Source organism: Neolamprologus multifasciatus, chromosome 5 (genome assembly GCF_963576455.1).
Source record: "Neolamprologus multifasciatus chromosome 5, fNeoMul1.2, whole genome shotgun sequence".
NCBI lineage: Eukaryota > Metazoa > Chordata > Actinopteri > Cichliformes > Cichlidae > Neolamprologus > Neolamprologus multifasciatus.
The window spans coordinates 15248644-15267920 of record NC_140443.1 but is presented as its reverse complement, the minus strand read 5'-3'; the positions used below and the strand labels follow the sequence as shown (position 1 = coordinate 15267920).

General features: G+C 36.4%; 1 protein-coding gene and 2 long non-coding RNA genes across 4 annotated transcripts; 1 reads left to right on the top strand and 2 right to left on the bottom strand.

The window, feature by feature from the left end:
- Positions 1 to 3271: 3271 nt before the first annotated feature.
- Positions 3272 to 5611, bottom strand: LOC146518262 (green-sensitive opsin-like). Its single transcript, XM_085160654.1, has 5 exons — positions 4869 to 5611; positions 4610 to 4778; positions 4280 to 4445; positions 3919 to 4158; positions 3272 to 3831 (listed from the first exon to the last, which is right to left on the bottom strand). The coding sequence occupies exons 1-5, from the start codon at positions 5251 to 5253 to the stop codon at positions 3733 to 3735; spliced, it is 1059 nt and encodes a 352-aa protein (XP_085016780.1). The 5' UTR covers positions 5254 to 5611; the 3' UTR covers positions 3272 to 3732.
- A 287-nt stretch (positions 5612 to 5898) lies between these two features.
- LOC146518261 (uncharacterized) lies at positions 5899 to 13415 on the top strand. The gene is made up of 2 exons (XR_014874235.1): positions 5899 to 6754; positions 12804 to 13415. It is a non-coding gene; the product is annotated as an uncharacterized LOC146518261 (long non-coding RNA).
- Positions 11772 to 19003, bottom strand: LOC146518260 (uncharacterized). 2 transcript variants are annotated; one of them, XR_014874234.1, is made up of 3 exons: positions 17898 to 18126; positions 15001 to 15203; positions 11772 to 14836 (listed from the first exon to the last, which is right to left on the bottom strand). It is a non-coding gene; the product is annotated as an uncharacterized LOC146518260 (long non-coding RNA). The 2 variants fall into 2 exon arrangements; XR_014874233.1 differs by lacking the exon at positions 11772 to 14836 and having other exon boundaries at positions 15049 to 15203; positions 17898 to 19003.
- Between the last annotated feature and the right edge of the window lie 274 nt (positions 19004 to 19277).

The following is a 19277-nucleotide window of genomic DNA, read 5'->3' as shown; positions in this document are numbered from 1 at the left end:
TGTACCCACAGCATGCCAATTAGGGTCAGGTCATCAGCAGGAAATAAAAGGCTACATCATGAGATAGATGGCCCATCTTGTATGGAGGAAAGGCTACATTTAAATGTAATTAATCCCCTTTGTAAGATGTCACACTGGCATGTAGCACTTAATGTTGGTTATGTCTGTTTTCCCTGGTGTACATGAACCAGCTGTGACTTTTATTTCCAAATGAAGCACAATGAGGAAGATGTTGTACACAGTGGTGATACAGAGACATAAGATATTTTTCACTTTTTGTAAACACCTGCAGGGGGCATTATCCACCTGTTTTATCATCTGTAGGCTTTCCAAGCAAGGGTCCTACTATGTTTATTAAAAAAAATAACATCAACTCTTTTCTTTTTTTTATCATTCCACTTGAGCAACAATTATGTGCTACCTTTCTAAATGTCAGGTCTTTGCTTTTCATTTTGTACCTTTTTTCAGTCTCAGAAAATGTAGCATGTATAACAGCAGACACGTAAGGTTGTATGTTAGGAGTTAGGCCTCAAGGGGGTGGTGTAACATCACACCAAATATAAGTTGTTTTTTCTACTGATGCATTCCCATAAATAGGATTACGGTTTTTTCTGAATGCTTAAACCCTAACTGTGATTCTTATAGCACAATTTCTAAAACTATTAATACTTATAGCAAAACCACTCACTGAGTTTGCAAAACTAAAAGCACAAACACTGCTTTGCACTCAGTTTGCCATTTTGTAACACACACTTTGCAAACCTGTAGCTACAATCCACTGCACAGCACTCTTTTTGCAGAACTGTAAACACAACTCACTGCTTTACACTCAATTTCCAAATGATCAACACACTCCTAGCAAAACTATACACATTTATGGTTATTATGCACACTATTTTGCCAACTGTCTGGCACACTGTCACATGTGAAAACTTTTTTAGAGAATTAGTTCACTTTGCAATCAGCCTAAGCACTATAATACAGGTAAGCTCTGTGTGTGGAGTACAATGGAGGGAGCAGGAAGAGTGAGAAGTAGAGGAGGCCGAGGAAGAGGACATGGAGGTGAAGAAGTAGGACGAAGAGGACGACAAGGACAAGGAGGAGCAAGAGGAGGACGAGGAGGGGGGAGAGGAAGGGTAAGAAGAGTAAGAAATAGAATTGCTGATGACATCAGAGCTACAATAGTGGACCATGTAATCAACCGTGGAATGACCCTGTGGGAAGCTGGCCAACGGGTTCAGCCTAACTCGAGCCACTACACTGTAGCAAGCATCATAAGGACATTTTGAAATGAGAATCAGTTAGTACAGTCACTTTGCACTAAGATCTGTAGCACTGCCATATGCCAATGAGAAACACAACAATACCATAGATGTAAAATTCCAGAAGATATTTTCCCCAGTGCCTTCGACTAGAGGACATTGCATGTGATGTAGACAACATTTTGTGGCCAGATCCAGAGAGACGACACAGTGTAGACTGGTTTCTTTTTTTTCCTCAGTGAAATTACTATTTCGTTTTGACTTGGAAATAAACACTTGTGTTTGTTTTGATGTGTGTGAATAAACACCAGTACGTTTGTACTGGGTCATACTTTTGTCATAGGTCTATGTTTATGGACCTATGACAAAAGTATGAGCTCAAACTGACATAGCCTACCTTGTGCACAGAGAAAGCAAAAGCCAGATGTGTTTTTCATTCATACCATCAGTGTGTAGTTGGTGCATTGTGTGCTTATTAATGTGATGGCTTGTGTTAACTGTTGGATACCAAAATACCATTTTTACAAAGGTGTGGAGAGTTAAGCAAGGGTTATTCACTTTTACAAGAAAACTACAATGTTTTGCTGATTGGGTGAAGAGTTTTCTTATTTGTGTGTAGAGTTTTGCAAAAATAGCCAATAGTTACAAAAAATGTGCTCAAGCCATCAGAAAAAACTGTAATAATGTCCTCTTCTTCTCCGTGCAAATTGCAGGAAAATAAGTCATTTCTTCACTTGTTCTCCAAAAAGAAACAAACCACAAAGGGTGTATGTTTTTTGTTCTTGTTGGTGTCAAATGTTTTATTACACATATTTCTCAAAAATGTCTACACTCATTTATCCCCACATTACAGAAAAAAAAGCTAATTATTTGTAAAAACATGTTTGGGTGATTTCTCATATATCAGCTTCACATCTTCAGACGTAGGAAATGTGCTATCAGAATTGTGTATTTATACATAGACTCATGACTTACTGTTAATCATATTGTCTGTGAGTGATCCAGGCCAAAAGATATTTTAATGTTATGTTCAGCAGAGGTATTCATCATACCCTTGGTGAAAAATGTATTGACGCCCATTGTAGACCTGTTGTTATAATCCCCTCACTGTGATTGTTTTCCATCATAAGAGAGTGAAACAGGGAAACATACAGTTTCTGATGCAGGTCATTTATTTCACTGGCCTACTTTCACATCTCAGCAGTTCTTCATTATTTTAAACATTCACACGTCACAAAACCTTCGCTATATAAAAATTGCAACAAGTGTGACACTTCTGTCTAAGGAGCACTTCCTTTTCTTTTCATTGCTGCTTCAGAGGATTCATGGTGGATTACTATAATTTATAAGTATGCAACAACAGCCATTCCTGTCCAAAAGGGAATCATTAACTGTCAGTCTTGACTAACTTGAAGATGACATGTTGACAATATAATCAGCAAGTGACTATGTTTTGTTTTGTTTTTAATTGAGAAAACAGTAATAACAGCCTGGAGAAATTTAGTGGGTGTTTAATGATACACATATGGTAAATGGCCTGTATTTGTATAGCGCTTTACTAGTCCCTAAGGACCCCAAAGCGCTTTACACATCCAGTCATCCACCCATTCACACACACATTCACACACTGGTGATGGCAAGCTACATTGTAGCCACAGCCACCCTGGGGCGCACTGACAGAGGCGAGGCTGCCGGACACTGGCGCCACCGGGCCCTCTGACCATCACCAGTATGTAACGGGTGAATTGTCTTGCCCAAGGACACAACGACCGAGACTGTCCAAGCTGGGGCCTCGAGCCAGCAACCTTCCAATTACAAGGCGAACTCCCAATTCTTGAGCCACGATCGTCCTGCACATATGTGCAAACCTGTGTGTGTGTGTGTGTGTGTGTGTGTGTGTGTGTGTGTGTGTGTGTGTGTGTGTGTGTGCGTGGCCGCCCTTTGGATTTAAACAGGATAAAAATCAAATCTGTGTGTAAAGCTTTAGAGTTAAACAACAAACAGGTACGTTTCTTTTCATGCATGCATTTATTTTCTACTCAAGTCTATATTTTATTTTTTTATACATAAAAATAACACCACTGGTAGACCAGTTAAGTATACACACACATCCCCAACCATAAAATTACATGAAAACAATCAGCATGTGATTGCACATTCATCAGGTAAAAGTGTCACATTTCAGCAGTTTTACAGTTTTTCTTTTGACATTTTGAGGATCTGAGTTCCTACACATCGACTCACTCACTCAAATGCTCTCACATGCACACAGACGCACAACTGCTGTACAAGATCACCTCAACAGAAAATGCATTTTTTGTTAGTTCAGAAATAAGATAAGATAGAATTCCTTAGTGTTTTTGTCCAAAGTCCGCTTCTTAAATCCATTTGGCAAAAGATTTCTCTAATGGGAATTTTGAAAATTTGCGAGCGATCATCAGTGTCTTTATATCTGAAGATGCCATCATGATTAAGACACAGAGGACACCTCTGTCTTGCTTGCTGAAACTGATGACTCATCCTCCACCATGCCGCCCATTCCAATGGTGGATAGCATGCAGTTACGGAACTGAAAGACACAGCCAATTCAGAAACTCAGAAAACAGCAAAAGACTGAAAAACAGAGAAGAAAACTATAAGAATACATAACACCAACCTGTTTGTTCATTAGCACGTAGATAATAGGGTTGTACAAGGCTGAGCTTTTTGCAAAGAAAGCAGGGATGGCTGCAGTGTGGGCACTGAAAGAAGCTCCCTTGTTCATGAAAATCCAACCGGCAAAGCTAGCATACGGTGTCCAAGCTACCAGGAAGCCCAAGACCATCAAGACACACATACGGGTGACTTCCTTCTCAGCTTTCTGGGTAGAAGCTGAGTCCTGCTGCTGTGCTGCTGCCTGTTAAGTTTTATGGTCAGTTAGATTAATATAACACCAATAAATTCCACAGTAGCAATGGCTAGCTTGGTTAGATTAACTGATTTATTATAAATAATTTAAGAACTTTAGCTTCACTTACAGCTTTGACTGTCAGCACAAGACTTCCATAAGTGAAGAAAATGACGAAGACAGGAATGAAGAAGTGGACAACAAACATGTAGATGACATATGACTCATTGTTGAAACCTGGAGCCAGTGTGTAGTAGTCGGGACCACAGGAACACTGCATTCCCTCAGGAAGGTACCTGTGTGAGATTGTGAGAAAGAAAGTCATGTCCTCATTCAGTAAAAATAGCTCTTTACATTTAACATCTAGTTTTGTGAGTGAAAATATCTCATTTTCAAGTTAGTGGCTTAAAAGTACAAAAGGCTATTTAACTAAATAAAATATTTAGAAATATTTGAGTACCTTGACCATCCAAAGAGTGGAGGTGCAGCACAAGCCATTGCCATGACCCATGTGAAGAAAACTCCAGCACCAGCATGAGCTCCAGAGAACTTGAAGCTTCCCATGGGTTTGCAGACCACAATGTATCTCTCAACAGCCAGGACAACAAGTGACCAGAGAGCAACTTCACCTGTAGACAGAAAAGGTGAGTTATTCATTGATATTGTATATCTGCCAATGAAATAGAAAGGATCCTGAAAAGATCTGCTTTCTTTATTACCTCCAAGTGTGGCCATGAATCCCTCAATAGCACAGAAGGTGGCTCCAAGAATGAAGTAGCCATTAAGAGCTGATGTGATGGTGATGGTGAATCCAAAGCAGCACATGATGAGTCCAGCCACAGCCAGGTTGACCAGGATATAGTTGAGAGGTTGCCGGAGCTTCTTGTTCTGAGCAGTTACGAACAATGTCAGGCCGTTGATGGGAGTCCCAGTGCAGATCAGGAAGAACATGTAGAAAGCCAGGAGCTTGAAAAAGATCGGGTCTGCCAGGTAATACTGATTGTACTCATAAGGACTTCTAACAATCCCAGTCCTGTTGGACATGGGAATGTAGAAGTTCTTGCCTTCAGTGCCATTGGGCTCAATTCCTCCTTCCCAAACCATCTTCTGTTGTCTATTTTGCTTGGGTTTCAGCTGATGGAATATCCCAGTAGTGTTAGAAAGGTGTAAACCAACCACACACAGGTAGTTTATGGCTGCCTTGGTGTTTTATACCTGCTCAAGGTTATCCTTAAATTAGCAAAATTAGATTACAAGAGGATTGTGAGGAAGTGAACAGATCAAGTCTGACTGATAATTGACTTTAAAAAGCAAAGAGGGACAATGACCTTAGGGTCAAACATCTTGGCCTCTCGACATATAAATTTCCTCATTTTGCAGAAAATTACGCTTTACATTACACACACCCTTCTTATAGGAAATGATATTTTTCTTTGCTTTTGGTTGTCATTGCTTAAATTCACAGTGTAGTACAAACATTGTTTCAAATAGTTTTAGAAATTCAGTTTAAAGTCAAATAAATAAATAAATAAGTTTTATGGTTGGAGTATTTAAAAATGAAACCTCAGAAAGGAAGTAACCATAACCTTAACACAATCCTAAAACTATTGTATTAAAATATGTGATTTGGAGCATTTGAAAGAATTTCTCCCAAGTCTTTGCAATTAGGAGATAGAAAAATGAAGTGTTTTTAAACTTTTGATCATTTGTTTAAACATTCCTTTGATAAAGTTCCTTTGATAAATCAAAGGAACTTTATCAAAGGAACTAAAATGAACTGAAGTGATTAAGGAATTTGTGACTATTAAATATATGAATACCTATGATAATTATTCATGGTAAAGCAAGACTGTTGATATAGCGATGTATATCTTATTTGTTTCAATACAAATAAGATATACATCGCAGTACCCCATCAGCGTGGTGGGGTCAAACACAAAGATTGGGAAAAAAACTGAGTGTATTCAAAACAACACAACTGAAGACCTAATTGCTATAGTCTTGTTATTTCAGTAGGTGTTACAGTAGGTGATTCAGCCAACTAGTCCAATGCCTAATTAACGCCTCAAAGAGACGTTTAACATTTGACCATGAATATGTGAACTCACGCCAGCAGTTAACAGCTTAGAACAGACACGCAGACATTACATAAATGTAACGTCGGTGTCAGCATGATTTTGGTCGTTTCAGGTGTCATGTAGTATTTCTAATTTACTTAGAGTGTGTCTAATAAACGCCACCCTCAGTGGCAGGAAGCTCATCGGAACTGTAAGGACATTTTCTGGTGTGCCGAGAGTCGTTTTGGCCTAGCGTGAACAGTTACTGCACAAACTGCTATACTGCAAACAGTAACAAATGACCTCTCTGAGTTCACTTCAAGTGCAACTCGCCACTGGGTGTCCCCTGCTGCGCGCATGCACCCGTGCACTTCTTTCGCAGTGCTCCCAGTATCTACCTGCTTCTGCTACAGATTACTTTTAGAGAAACCGCGAAATGGATGGTCGGAAGAAAAGAAAAGGACAGAGGCAGAGAATTAAAAATGACAGAAATCCCTCAGCGTCAGACGCACCTAAATACCGCAAAATAAGCCCCAGTCGGGGATCAGGTTAGTCAAAAACACTCGCTATAACACAAAAAGAATATGTAGATTGGCATTCTAGGTCGTAGTGTAGTGAATATGCTTGTTTTTGTTTTTGTTGTTGTTTTTACTTTGATAATTTTGTTTATTGTTTGAATATAATGATAGTTATCTGGACACTCGCTTTTCAAAATGGGTATACAACTATTTTTTATGCCTCCCGTGGTGCGTTGTGTTTTGAAATGTAGTTTTCCCAACCATATACACGCTTTCCTCGTGTACAAAAAAGGCACACAACACACTTCCGTAAATATCTAGACGTGTGAATCTCGGAGTAAGTGTGCTGCATGCAATATCTTACGCCAAATACGAGGAAGTGCCAACGCTTGTAAAACTTGTTTGATATTCTGAGCTAGTTGGAGGAATTTATTAAATACATGCAGCTTGATACAGCAGCAGGATCAATAGTGTCAGAGGATTCCCCCCTTTTTTGTAATCCACGCAGACAAAACATTCAACCTAATGAGCCATACTGGGAAAAACAGTTACTCTCTCTGTCATGTATTATTCAATAAATGATGTGAGCTGCACTCCCAACGCCGACTTTTACTCACTTAATTATCCCTCAAAATGTTAGTTATAGTGCACTGATTTGTTTGGTACAGTTGCTTTAGCTCACTATAGTGCGTGTATTTATACTTAGGCATTCTTTAGCCAAAGGGATACGCAGTAACAGTAGGCTAATGTGTGTTAATTGGCTGAAACGGTTTTGTCGTCTTAGCGCAGTGTTTGAACTCTAGCACTGGGGAACAGGACTTGCAGGCACGTGCAGAGGGGGGGGCTAGAGGGGCTTGAGCACCCGCCCCTTTCCTGATGGGTGCCCAAAGTGCCCTTTTGTTGAGGCAACTTTTTAAAAAAAAATTTTTTTTTAATGTGTGTGTGCGTGCAGAGTCCTGTCTGTGCCCCTCAACAATAATATTTAACTATTAATCACAGTTTTGCTAAATAAAAGGATCTGGCTTGCATCAGTCACATGATCACATTTAACCAATGATCGCCCTTGACGGCAGAACGCGCTGGTTACGAGCCGGGAACGAGCTCACAAAGAGCACGCGTATTTTTTGCGGTCCAGAGCTGTAGGAGAAACACAGGTTAACTCAGAGACACAGACCGATGCGACAAAACCAGTAAGTAGGTGTACAGCGTACTCTGTAGTGTATAGCACACAGGAGTATTAGCTTATTACGTACACGTTGGTAAGCTGTCTTGTTGCAACTGACGAACTGAAACAAACGAGCGTGCTATGTGTGCAACAGCGTGACAAACATTACCTGTCCTTTTATTAACTGCACAAGTAGTGCTGGTCATAGCTGCTGGCTACCTGTGTAAGGCTGTCATGGGTCTGTAGCTCTGTCACCGTTTTAGGGAACATATTTAGTTTTAAAGTAAGTTTCCGGGCTTTTCCTGCCTTTCTGGAGGGATTATATTTCACTAAAAAACGGTCTAATATGCATGTCCACATAATTATGCATTATTATAATTATAATATATTAAAAAGCACACGCTGTATTTTAAAGAACATACATTAAGAAGCAGATTATATTAGATTTATATTTTAAATAAGACAAAATTTGGATTTTACAGCAGTAAAATGATTGTATCTCTACAGTTTAAAAATGTAATAAGCTTTGCTGCTGCACAGAGTGGTTAGTGAAACAAATGGAATCATCATAAATACATTATTTCATATTTATTACTTCCCCCTCCTCATTGCTTTATTATTGTAGCTCTAGTAATAAATAATCATGTAAGGATTCTGGATCAGCACAGTGATGCCCATAGTATATACAGTATTCTGAAGAAGGTCTAAAATGTCACTGTGTGTTCGTGCATGTGTGTGTTTTATTTAGATGGATTTTTTAAAAAAAATATATTACTCATGATATAACATTGTCCAGACATGGCTGGTAAGGACATGAGGAGGAAACAGTAGGAGCTGTGTGAGGCTACTAAAGGCAGTGCTATAACATTTTTCTGTTATCATTTTATTATAGATTAAGTGCAAGAGTTGTTACGTGTGGATAATTAAATTATAGTTTATTGCAATAGCAAGTTGTGCCTTGTTCTCACATAGACAGCAAGTGGAGAGTGATATATGAAATGATGGGATGGAAGGAAGAAGAGAAGCAAAGAGTGATTCACAGGCAGAGCCTAAATTATTTCTCACAGTTTTTTGTTGCCTTATGGTTCCAAGCACTGTCACCAATCTTTGCATTTTGTTATTATCTCATGACACTTGTTTAATCAGCTACCATCTCTCCTATGGACTTTTTAATGTCTACAGTCTCAGATCAACACAGCCCTGCCCTTCCCATATTAGATTCTTGATGAATGTGTGTTGTTGTTATTCAGCCTGGCTCAATGTGCCCCTTTTAACTTTGAGCACCTGCCCCTTTAAACCTCTCTGCACGGCCCTGGGACTGTAGGCTACAGTAGGATGGATTATTAAAATTTTGTCTCTTTTTTCCCGCAGAGAAATGAAAAAGCTAATCTTGTTTCTCATTCAGATGTTATAACTGACTGTTTTGGCCGTGCTAGGGTTGAGTGGGGCTAGTTGGGTTTGTTAAGGGACTAATAAATGTTAATGTAATTACTTTTCTGTTTATTTAATACGGCTTACATAGCTAATTACTAACATATGGTAATTAGCTAAGGTTTTTACTGTAAAACAGAAACATGTGTTTGCATATTTGAATCATATTTTTTATCGGTACTGGTATATTTCCAGGTAAAATAAAAACACCAGAAGTCATTCTCATTTATGCAAGTGATTAGAAGCATTTTTTCCATTAAAGAAAAATGTGTCTTTTGTTTTTGAAAAGTTATGATAATTTCATTGAAAAATGCGATTTATTGAATAGCCACCTCAATGGGTGTCATTTAAATTGTAGAAAATACGTTACAAAAATTGCAAATGACAACAAGGAGTACATTTTGGGGGTGTTTATTGATCTTAAAAATGCATGTGATATGGCAGATCACAGATTACTAATGAAAAGATAGACTGATGCTGGCTCACTCATGACTGAGCACATCTGTATAAAAAAATCATCATGTACAGATAAGAAATGTTGACTCTGGTTTAATGTTACTTGTCAGGTTCCATAACCTTCAGTGCTGGGCTCTAAACTGGAAATATTATAAATAAATGACACATGTAATGCATCTAAATTGTTGTTTGTCGGTTACACTAAATATGGGTAAAGTTTGGAACACCTTCAAAATAAAGTGGAAAGGGAGCTAATATTTTTGAAAGAAACAGTTGAAATTAATAAATTATCACTAAAACAACCTTTATAATGTGGCAAAATAATAATAAACAAAAAACAACTAAATGATATTGAAATAGAGTGTGTATGGATTTTCTTTTAATGTGAAGATCATTATACATGATCACACAGCTGTAAAATCTACACAGCTGTAAAATTCTAAAAGTGACTTTACTGACTTCAAAGGATGTGTCTTTAAAATATTTAAGAATAAGTGTTAAATAAATGTAAAACTGAAATATGAGTATTTTTTCTTGATGAAATATTCCATTTTATTTATTTTTTTCATTATTATTATTTTGTATGCTTTATTAATCCCCTGTAGGGAAATTACTCTTTTTATTTAACCCATTCACTCAGTGAAGTAGTGGGCAGCCACCAATCCGGCACCCAGGGAGTAGTGTGTAGGGATGGTACCTTGCTCAGGGGTACCTCAGGGTAGCTGTTTGGTGGACCCCCGACCTTCCAATCATGGAGCTACCTACTAAGCTATCTCTTCTATATCTCTTTTGACTACCTATTCATTTATTCATTTATCATTTTTCTTGGTGTTTGCTTTGATAAAATCTAGTCAATAAAGGGATTTCATTTAGAATGTGTTATGTATAAAACATAGGCTGCAGCTAAAACTTCAGCTTGCATCTTTTTGGCCAAAATGTGTTTACATTGAATCAAATTCCCTGTTGTCAATTAAATAATTATTGGTTGTTGTTTTTGAAAAAGGGTTAATAATTATAGACCAGAGCACAAGTCAGTCTATGCCGTTGTGTCACATATGCTTTAATGTATTTTATCATGTAGACCTTTGACTACAGGGTTAGTACAGTTGGAAAGGCGTTGTCTTCCTTGGTGAATTTAAGCAGCTAAAGGCTGAATTAGCTCACGTGCTTTACATCTACTGGTCACACATAGGTGACGCATGACAGAGACATTTCTATAGTTATGCTTCTGCACTCAAAAAAAATGAATGAGGTGGATTGTTCAGTGTATATTAATTATTTATTTTCATCTTACTTAAAATATGTTTTTGTTAAGTTAAAATATGTCTTTCTAATAAAGTCTACGTAATTGTGTCTATTATTGTCTGTACAGAATACTAATGTGTTACTTGATGGCATAACATTTAATTAATTAACAGTTAATTAGGATCGATATACTTCGTATATCCACAAGGTGGCAGTAATGCAAAAACAGTTGTAATAAAACCGCGAAGAACAACAAGGTTTCACGGTTTGGAGCTGCTCATGCGCAAGACTTCAAATGTTTATGGCGGCAAGCTGCTGTTTCTTTGAGAGGTAAGACCACTTTTTTCTTTGACTATGTTGTTCAGTATCTACATGTTGAGCGTGGTTATATTTTGCGTTTGTCTTACAAGACATGTTATATAGTTTGCGTGTCCTTGTGCTACATTAGTTATACTGGGTCCTGGATACGTCTGCTTTCATCCTGCCACGCCCTGCCATCATAACACGGGAACCGTGAGACCACTGGACAGTTGGTGTTTGTATAGGTCAGGGGTCAGCAACCTTTAACACCCAAAGAGCCACTTGGACCCGGTTTCCACGCAAAAGAAAACACTGGGAGCCGCAAACACTTTGTGACATCTAAAATGAAGATAACACTGTATATATTGGTGGTTTTTTTTGTTTGTTTTTTTTACCTTTATGCTTTGTGTGAAAAACTAAAGTGTGTTGCTTATGAAATCCATAAAGTGCTACAGAGAAAATTCCATTTTATTTATGTAATGAACACATTTTGAACTCTTAAAGAAATATAACAAAAAGGAAAGACCCAGCTGAACTAACTCGGCTTCCGCGAGTGTGACGCTTATTTTGAGCGAAAAATAATAAAATATAATTTTATTTTTATATTTCAATATCACAGTAATCGTTCAATTTAGAACTACAAGTTTAAAAAGAACTAATACAAAAAAATACACTTCAGGTAAATACTTGTAATTTATTTTCCCAAACCACGCGGAGCCGCAGTATAAGGACTAAAGAGCCGCGGGTTGCCGACCCCTGGTATAGGTATACATCGTGTGCAAGGTTTTTGGTAACAGATGAAGTATCCCCCTCACAGAGCAAACCTGGGCTTAAGATGAAATATTATATTACAAGGGATGAAATTTAGTGTGCCTGTTTATCTCAGGCTATTGCTAACAACTATATTAACTGCCTACATGTTAACATGCTTATTTTGTGGAATGTGTAAGAAACCTTTTTATTGTTTTTTGTTTTATTAAGGGATTAGCTACAGGGGTTCATGGGGTTATTTTTTCATTTGCTTTCTTGGGATTCCTTTACTGTAATCCGAGAGTCATAAATATCGAATAGGATAGCAAGGATAGCATAAAGTTGTGAGATTTAAAATCCAAAAAGTCGAGGGCAAAAGCTACTGTGACATCATTGTTATGCACTGTCAGTAATCTGTATTATGTAAAAATGGTCTGTAGCATGTCTGTAGCATGTTTTCTAGCGGAGTTATACATATCAGCATAGTTATAAATTACATTTTGTTAAATCACACACTTAAGTTTTTTTAAATGAAATTATTCACGACATATGAGTGGACAGACAATGGAGGTCCACAGACCTGGTGATAATTGTTTCTATATAAAGTTAGCACGTGGCAGTGTCAATCTCATGCTTTTCTTCTGAGTAGTATTTTATGTAGTTGTAATTCAATCAGTAATTTGCTTCTTGAAGTTAATTAATGAATTTCTTGTTTTACTTTCTAAATTTCAGATCCTGGCCTTTACCTGCTCCCTCCTATACTGATGTGGTGTATGTGGTACTGCTGAGCTTGTATGTGGTATGTGAACTGTTATACTTTTCAAAAGAAAACTGTTTTATAAGTTAAGTTTTCTTTACTGATCCATCCCATGTCCCTGTTATTTCTTCTCCAGATCTGAACCAGTGTAAAGGTTGCAGTTCAAAGACCTGAGGTATGAAATTCTTTTCAGATCAGCTGTGATCAATATTTTTTGGATCTTGATAAATAACAATAAAAGCTGTAATGGCTTCATTAGCATTTTGTGTAAATTATTATTATTATTACATTAATTTTTTTTAATTGTGCCTGTTGAGGTGGACACTTCATTTTGCATTGTTAAAGGAAAGCACTTCATTGGCGTTGTGTTACTGAACTGACCCTAAGCAATCATTGCAAATAGCAACTTTGCTATCCATTTCAGACACTTTAAAGAAAAAGCACTCCACAGACCTTACTAGCATCACATGTGCATAACTCAAGTGTCATCTTATCAATGTGTTATGTGGTCTTCAATGTTTTTTTCTTTTATTTATGGCAGATACAGACATTTAATTTAAAGTCTTGATGTTGCATCTGTCTACATACTGTTAGTTACGAACCCTAATGAGCTGTTTACACAAATTTACACAAATGCTCACTGAATGTGTTGGCAATAAAGGAAATTTAAAAAAATAATTTGGATGTACTTAATTCATTTGTGTGGAACATGTTGACATAATAGATTTATGTAAAACTAATTAGTAAAGCACAAGGTGGCTGAAAATATAATATTTGAATTAATCTAACTTAAATTTAACATTTTACTGCCACAAATAAGAAATGTGTTTAAGTAACTAATCCAAACTGTCTAACCTGTAAATATATCATTTATGTTCATACAACATAACTTGATTTAGGTAGTCTTAAATATCTCTTGTTAATCCTAAGTAGTTTATTAACTAAAATTAAAATGACTTAAAGATTTTTGCTTTAAACTAACACAATGCAATTTCGTGTTGACAAAATAATTTTAATTAAAGTCAAGGTTTCATTTTTTTGAGTGTATAAACTACCACAGTAAATTTTTAATAACAGAATCAATATGTGATTGAATTTCACCTTGTTTTTTTTTACACAGCCATTTCTAGAGGCTCAAAATTCATTTAGAAAATTGACCGACAAGACATTTCAAGGCCATGTGACTCCTGTTCCCTTGACATGACATATTTGCTTTATCACAAATCAATCATTAGGCTTAAAAAATAAATCTGTCACAGGGGTAAACAAAACTTTAGAAGAAGCTAGCTACATGCAGTGGCAGAATTATTTTTATGTTTAAAAAACGAAAAACAACATCAGCCAAGTCTGGAATACTCTGGAAGAGGAGGGCATCTCATCATTGAAATCCAGAGGGTTTTGTATCATGATGCAAACCTCTGGTTACACTCAAGAACAAGAAGGCCAGACGAGACTTTGTTAGAAAACATCTAGAAATCATCTGAAGGAACCTGGCAAAAACAAACACCTGGAAGAGAAAGTCAAGAAAACAAACACGGCACATAGTGATGTTGAAGGATTTTCATCCAATTATTAAAAGTAACCGAACAAATTCCTCCACTAGTGGAGGACTTTAAATATTGTCAGAGACACTTTGCCACTTTTTGCATCTCCCAAAGGCAAATTGGTCCAGGATGAAAGGACATCTTAAAATCAATTCTAAAACATTCCATGTAATGAAAACTGAGGCACTAAAATATATTGTTAAGAAAAAAGTTATTCCTGATTTCCAATAGGTGGAATAATCCGGAGAGAGGGGAGCCTGGTCTTTGGCTTCAGCCAGACTCACCTTAGAATGCAACACAATCTCCTGCAGAGGAGGTGGATTATATACTGTACGGAGATTTTGGGTAAGAGGATTTCTTTTACCTGTGTCTTTTGGGTTGAGGGAACAGCATCTGATTGTTGTGGTTTGCTTTTTGAGTCTTCACAGTCTTCAAATCCTATGTGTTGTCTCCAAAATGGAGACCTTTTTGCAGCCACAGTACAAAGACATTCAATTTTTAGGGGTTAATTGGTGATTCTAATTAACCCAATGCCCAAATGAAGACCAGCTTTATACCACTGCAAGGTGAAAAATATTAGATTGTTATATCTTGGAGCTCAATTTACATTTCTGCCTTTAGCCCTCACCAGTTCTGTTCATATCTAGGTTTAGTGGGTGCATCTTTGCTTTTTGAAGAAGAAGAGGTCCTGTTCACATCATGAAGGGTTAAGCTTCAGCTTGCAGAGGGGTCTTTAGTTTCTGGTTGGAATAGAGCGGTGTTGAAAATGTTGTTTTGGAGTGTAGGATGTTTCCAGCATTGAAGTAGCTCCTTGATGCTCTTGTTAAAACTCTGCAAAAAGGAAGAAAATGAACCACACAGCATATCTAACATGTATTGAACTTTATTAACACATTATTAACATTTTTGATTGAATTTATTTAGGCTAAATGTTCGAAACATTTATTCATATATTTTCTAAGATAAACTAATAATAATAGATTTATTTGCATTCAAATTCTACTCTACAGGAGAATAAACCTTTATTATTATAATAAACAATCAAAGCATAAAAACTGGTGTACTATGTTTCTACATTCCAAGTAATTTGACAAGCTGCCTACATTATATACTTATAGAACATAAAGTAAATACATTTTTCTATACTTGTCCTTTTTTACTTTTATTATTCCATCACCAATGTGGTACAGAAAATATATAGTTCTGACATGAGCTGTTATGTATAAGGAGTACTTTTACTTTTGATTACTCTTACTTGATACGTTAAAACTTCTTCTGTTTATTAAATCACTGCAGCCAGTTTCCAGTTTTGAATTTTTAAGAAACCAAGCAGTTATTTAAATGTAAATAGACAATATCCCACTAATCTTTGCAAGTAGGCAAGTCCTGCTGCTGTAGAGAGAGTAAATGTTCACCACTACATGAACTTAAACAAATCCCATATATCCTCATTAGGAATTTTGTATTAAAAAATCTTAATTGTGCTACATTTTTGAAATTTCCAGATAATTTGAGAAAATTAAAAAGGCTGGACACTGATGAAAATTCTTTCCCCAAATCCCAATTCATCCCAAGAATGAATTTAACAAACAAAATTAATAAATAAAAAAAACAAAAACAAAACTATAGTAGTTACATGAATGCTAATAGCTCTAAACAAAACATGTACAATTAAAATTGGTATGACAAAGACAAAAAGCTCAAAGCTTTTCATTTTAAATCCATAATTTTCAAGTTAGTTTGGTCAGTTCTGGTTTAATTAATAACTATAGGGCAAATACCCTATAATAACTACATAACCACATTGAGATAGTTAAGTTCTCACTCATTAAAATAAATAGAATTTATCACCAAACATGCTTCACATATGAAACCACATCCTAATAATATCATTTTCTCTACTGCTGAAAACAAAACATTCATTTCCCTTAACATAAAATGCCACAGATCTAAACTGAGTAGAATATTCATGATTTAAACTGTTCCCTTGACTACAAGGGTAGCCAAACTTTCACAGTCACTGTAGTGGACTAAGCAAAGATTTCAAATCTTAAAATTTCCAGTTAATACTTAAGGCGAGTGGGAATTTAAAATAACAGTGCAGATGAAATTGTGCTTTGATTGAAAGCAGCGTCTCACTTTATTGCAAGAATATTGTTACAGCTCAAATACTAATTTGTAATTTCATGTTCTACTTTGCCCTGAACAGACTACTTCTCACTGTAGCTCTGTCTTTCTGACAGGCTCATCAGCTCTGCTTTTATGACTGCTGTACTCTCCATGCTGCTGAGCCTGTGGCTTGGTGCTGCGTGGGAGCCTGTGGCTTGGAGGGAGGCTTATACTACTATACTCTAATGCTTGATATTGTGAAGCAAACAGGTACTTTGTCTTCTGTACTTCTCCTATAGAGTAAGTGTTCTTGTCAGAGCCCAATCGTTTATTCAACAGAGATTCTGTAAAATGACCTCAAGAAAGACACTCATCCTGAGAATATGGCTGAGCTGAAGCAGCTCATTGAGGATAAAAGGCTCAAATTTCTGCACATCACTGGCCGTATTCACCAAATCTCACAGTATAAAGAGATGTTCCTCGTAACTAAACTTTAAGGAAATTCTTAAAATGGTAAAGTGTTTTGATAATTTCTGCCTCAAAGGTAAGATTAAATACAGGTTAAAACTAAACTTATCCACAAAGTATCTTAAGTAAGCTTCTGAGGTGAAAAACAGGAGTAGGAATGGAGACTTTTAAGATGCTAAGAGTTTCTTAAGCAGAAAAGAAAGAAATGGTGCTAAGACAAACAGGGAGTTTGTGTTGAATGTCAGCGATTAGGCAAATTTTACAGATTAAATTGAGTAAGGATAAAGTTTGCGCTCAATCTCATTAGAGATGCGCTTACAGCTTCTGTCCAACATAATAACGAGCAACAGTGCGTCAGTTCATCAGCGATGACTTGTGTCTGTTGCATCCATCTGGAAGCACAGTCATCACGCAGACAGTTACAGTGCTTTTAAAAGTCATATTGCTATATATTTATATATTATATCTTATATATTTATGCGTAAAAGATTCTTGTTAGCTTAAGTGTATTGTGTTTTTATTATCATTCATGCTCGATTCACAAAGGTTTTTTGCTTGTATTACATTTGCATTAAATATGATCTAAATTTCTGCAGCCTTTAACTGCACTTTGTTCTTTACTCCTTATTTGCACTTAATGTTTTAATGTTGCATTAAACTTAAAATTGTTCCAGGTAGATTATTTCTGTAAACTACCTAAATCTTGTTGTTTATAGTTACAAATTTAAACCACACGAACCTTTAACATTACTCAGTACAAAAGGATCTGTAATCCATAGTGAAAGTGAAGCTTTTTCATTGTGTACAGACTGTAGTGAGCCATATCTTTGAGCAATCAGTATTAATTTATAAATGATAGACATTATTACGGTATAAGAGATACAGATTATATGAAGGAACCAAAAAAAGTTTAGATATTTACATTTTATGTCTTCAGTTGCAGTTTACCTTAGTGTGTGGCCATGAAATCCTGGAAACCATCATCTCCATTCCATCCACAGCTAAGTTGACCGGGATGTAGTTGAGAAAGTCCAGATCAGATTTGGACAAACATAAAGAAATCTACAAAGGTCTACCAAACGAAACTGTGGGTGTTCAAAGGACTTCAACCTCCTCATCTGGTTGGAAATGAGGGTGTAGATGTATTTTATTGGACACCTCTAGGAATTAACAAACACTTATGTAATTACAGTTCCTTATTTTATAAATGGTGATGACCTCAACTTAGCGAAATTAGATTTCAGGTTGGGTGAGGTTAAGAGAAATTTGTTAATGATCTTAACAGTAAATCGTGTTTTAAGTCTTTCTCTTAATTTGTTACCTGAGGTCAGGTAATGAGGCTACCATCTGAGGCACCTTGAGGTGTGTCTGAGTTGAAAGGTATTATCTGCAGTCTGGTTTCCACTGTAGTGTCATCCGTTTAGCTATCAGCTACTTACCACAGTCGAACCCTGGTAGAATATTATAGGACGAAAAAGAATAAAATGGAAATGCTTAGTGTATGTAATAATACTAATATATACATCTGCAATGTATAGATATGTTTAAGCATCCAAAGGGCAGTTAATACACAGAGGTCGATCACAAATTATAGCATATTGAATATTCACACCAGTCAGCAAAAGCCAAAATTAAATTAGCAATAAATGATATTGAAAATATAAAAGAAAGTAAATTTATTTATTATCATATCAAATCACATTTAACTGGGAGTAATCAGAGCATCACAAACAAGCTGATCTGAATTAATCACAGGTAACAGAGAAATGACGTGGTTTCTCCATCATGTAGCCCAATCATAATCTATCCTTTCTATCTGTCAAATAAACAGAAGCATAACTGATATTAGATGTTATTTGCCACTGATAGTGTTGCAGTAGCTTAAAGAAGACAACAAATTGGCTAAGTCTTTACCGGACATTTTCTTTCCGACCTGTGACAGTAAGCTTTTACCACACCACAGCTACCACAGGTGAGATACTGAGGTTAATCCAATCAGGATAATGACACCCAAAGTTCCTCCATATGGAGACAGCCTGTGAGGGTGAAAAACGCTTGACTGTAGGTCTTCTCTGAAATAATAAACACATAAAAGTTTTAATGTAGGGTAGTTAAGCACTGTAGGAAAGAAACAGTGAACTGGATTAGAAGAAGGCAGATGAAGCAGCTGAAACACTCATTTCAACACATACATAGCTCACATTAAAAGACACAGACTATGTAAAGCACACTATTACTAAACATTATCTGCTGTAGTTAATATATTTAACACTCTAAAATCAGTACGCGTTATTGTTCTTATATACACAGACATTTCTCATATTTCAG

Coding starts and splice junctions, on each gene's coding strand:
- LOC146518262 (XM_085160654.1), bottom strand. CDS start 5,253: ATGGTTTGGGAAGGAGGAATTGAGCCCAATGGCACTGAAGGCAAGAAC. Junction 4,779..4,868: donor ATTCATGGCCACACTTGGAG/GTAATAAAGAAA, acceptor TTCTGTCTACAG/GTGAAGTTGCTCTCTGGTCA. Junction 4,159..4,279: donor TTGTGCTGACAGTCAAAGCT/GTAAGTGAAGCT, acceptor AAAACTTAACAG/GCAGCAGCACAGCAGCAGGA.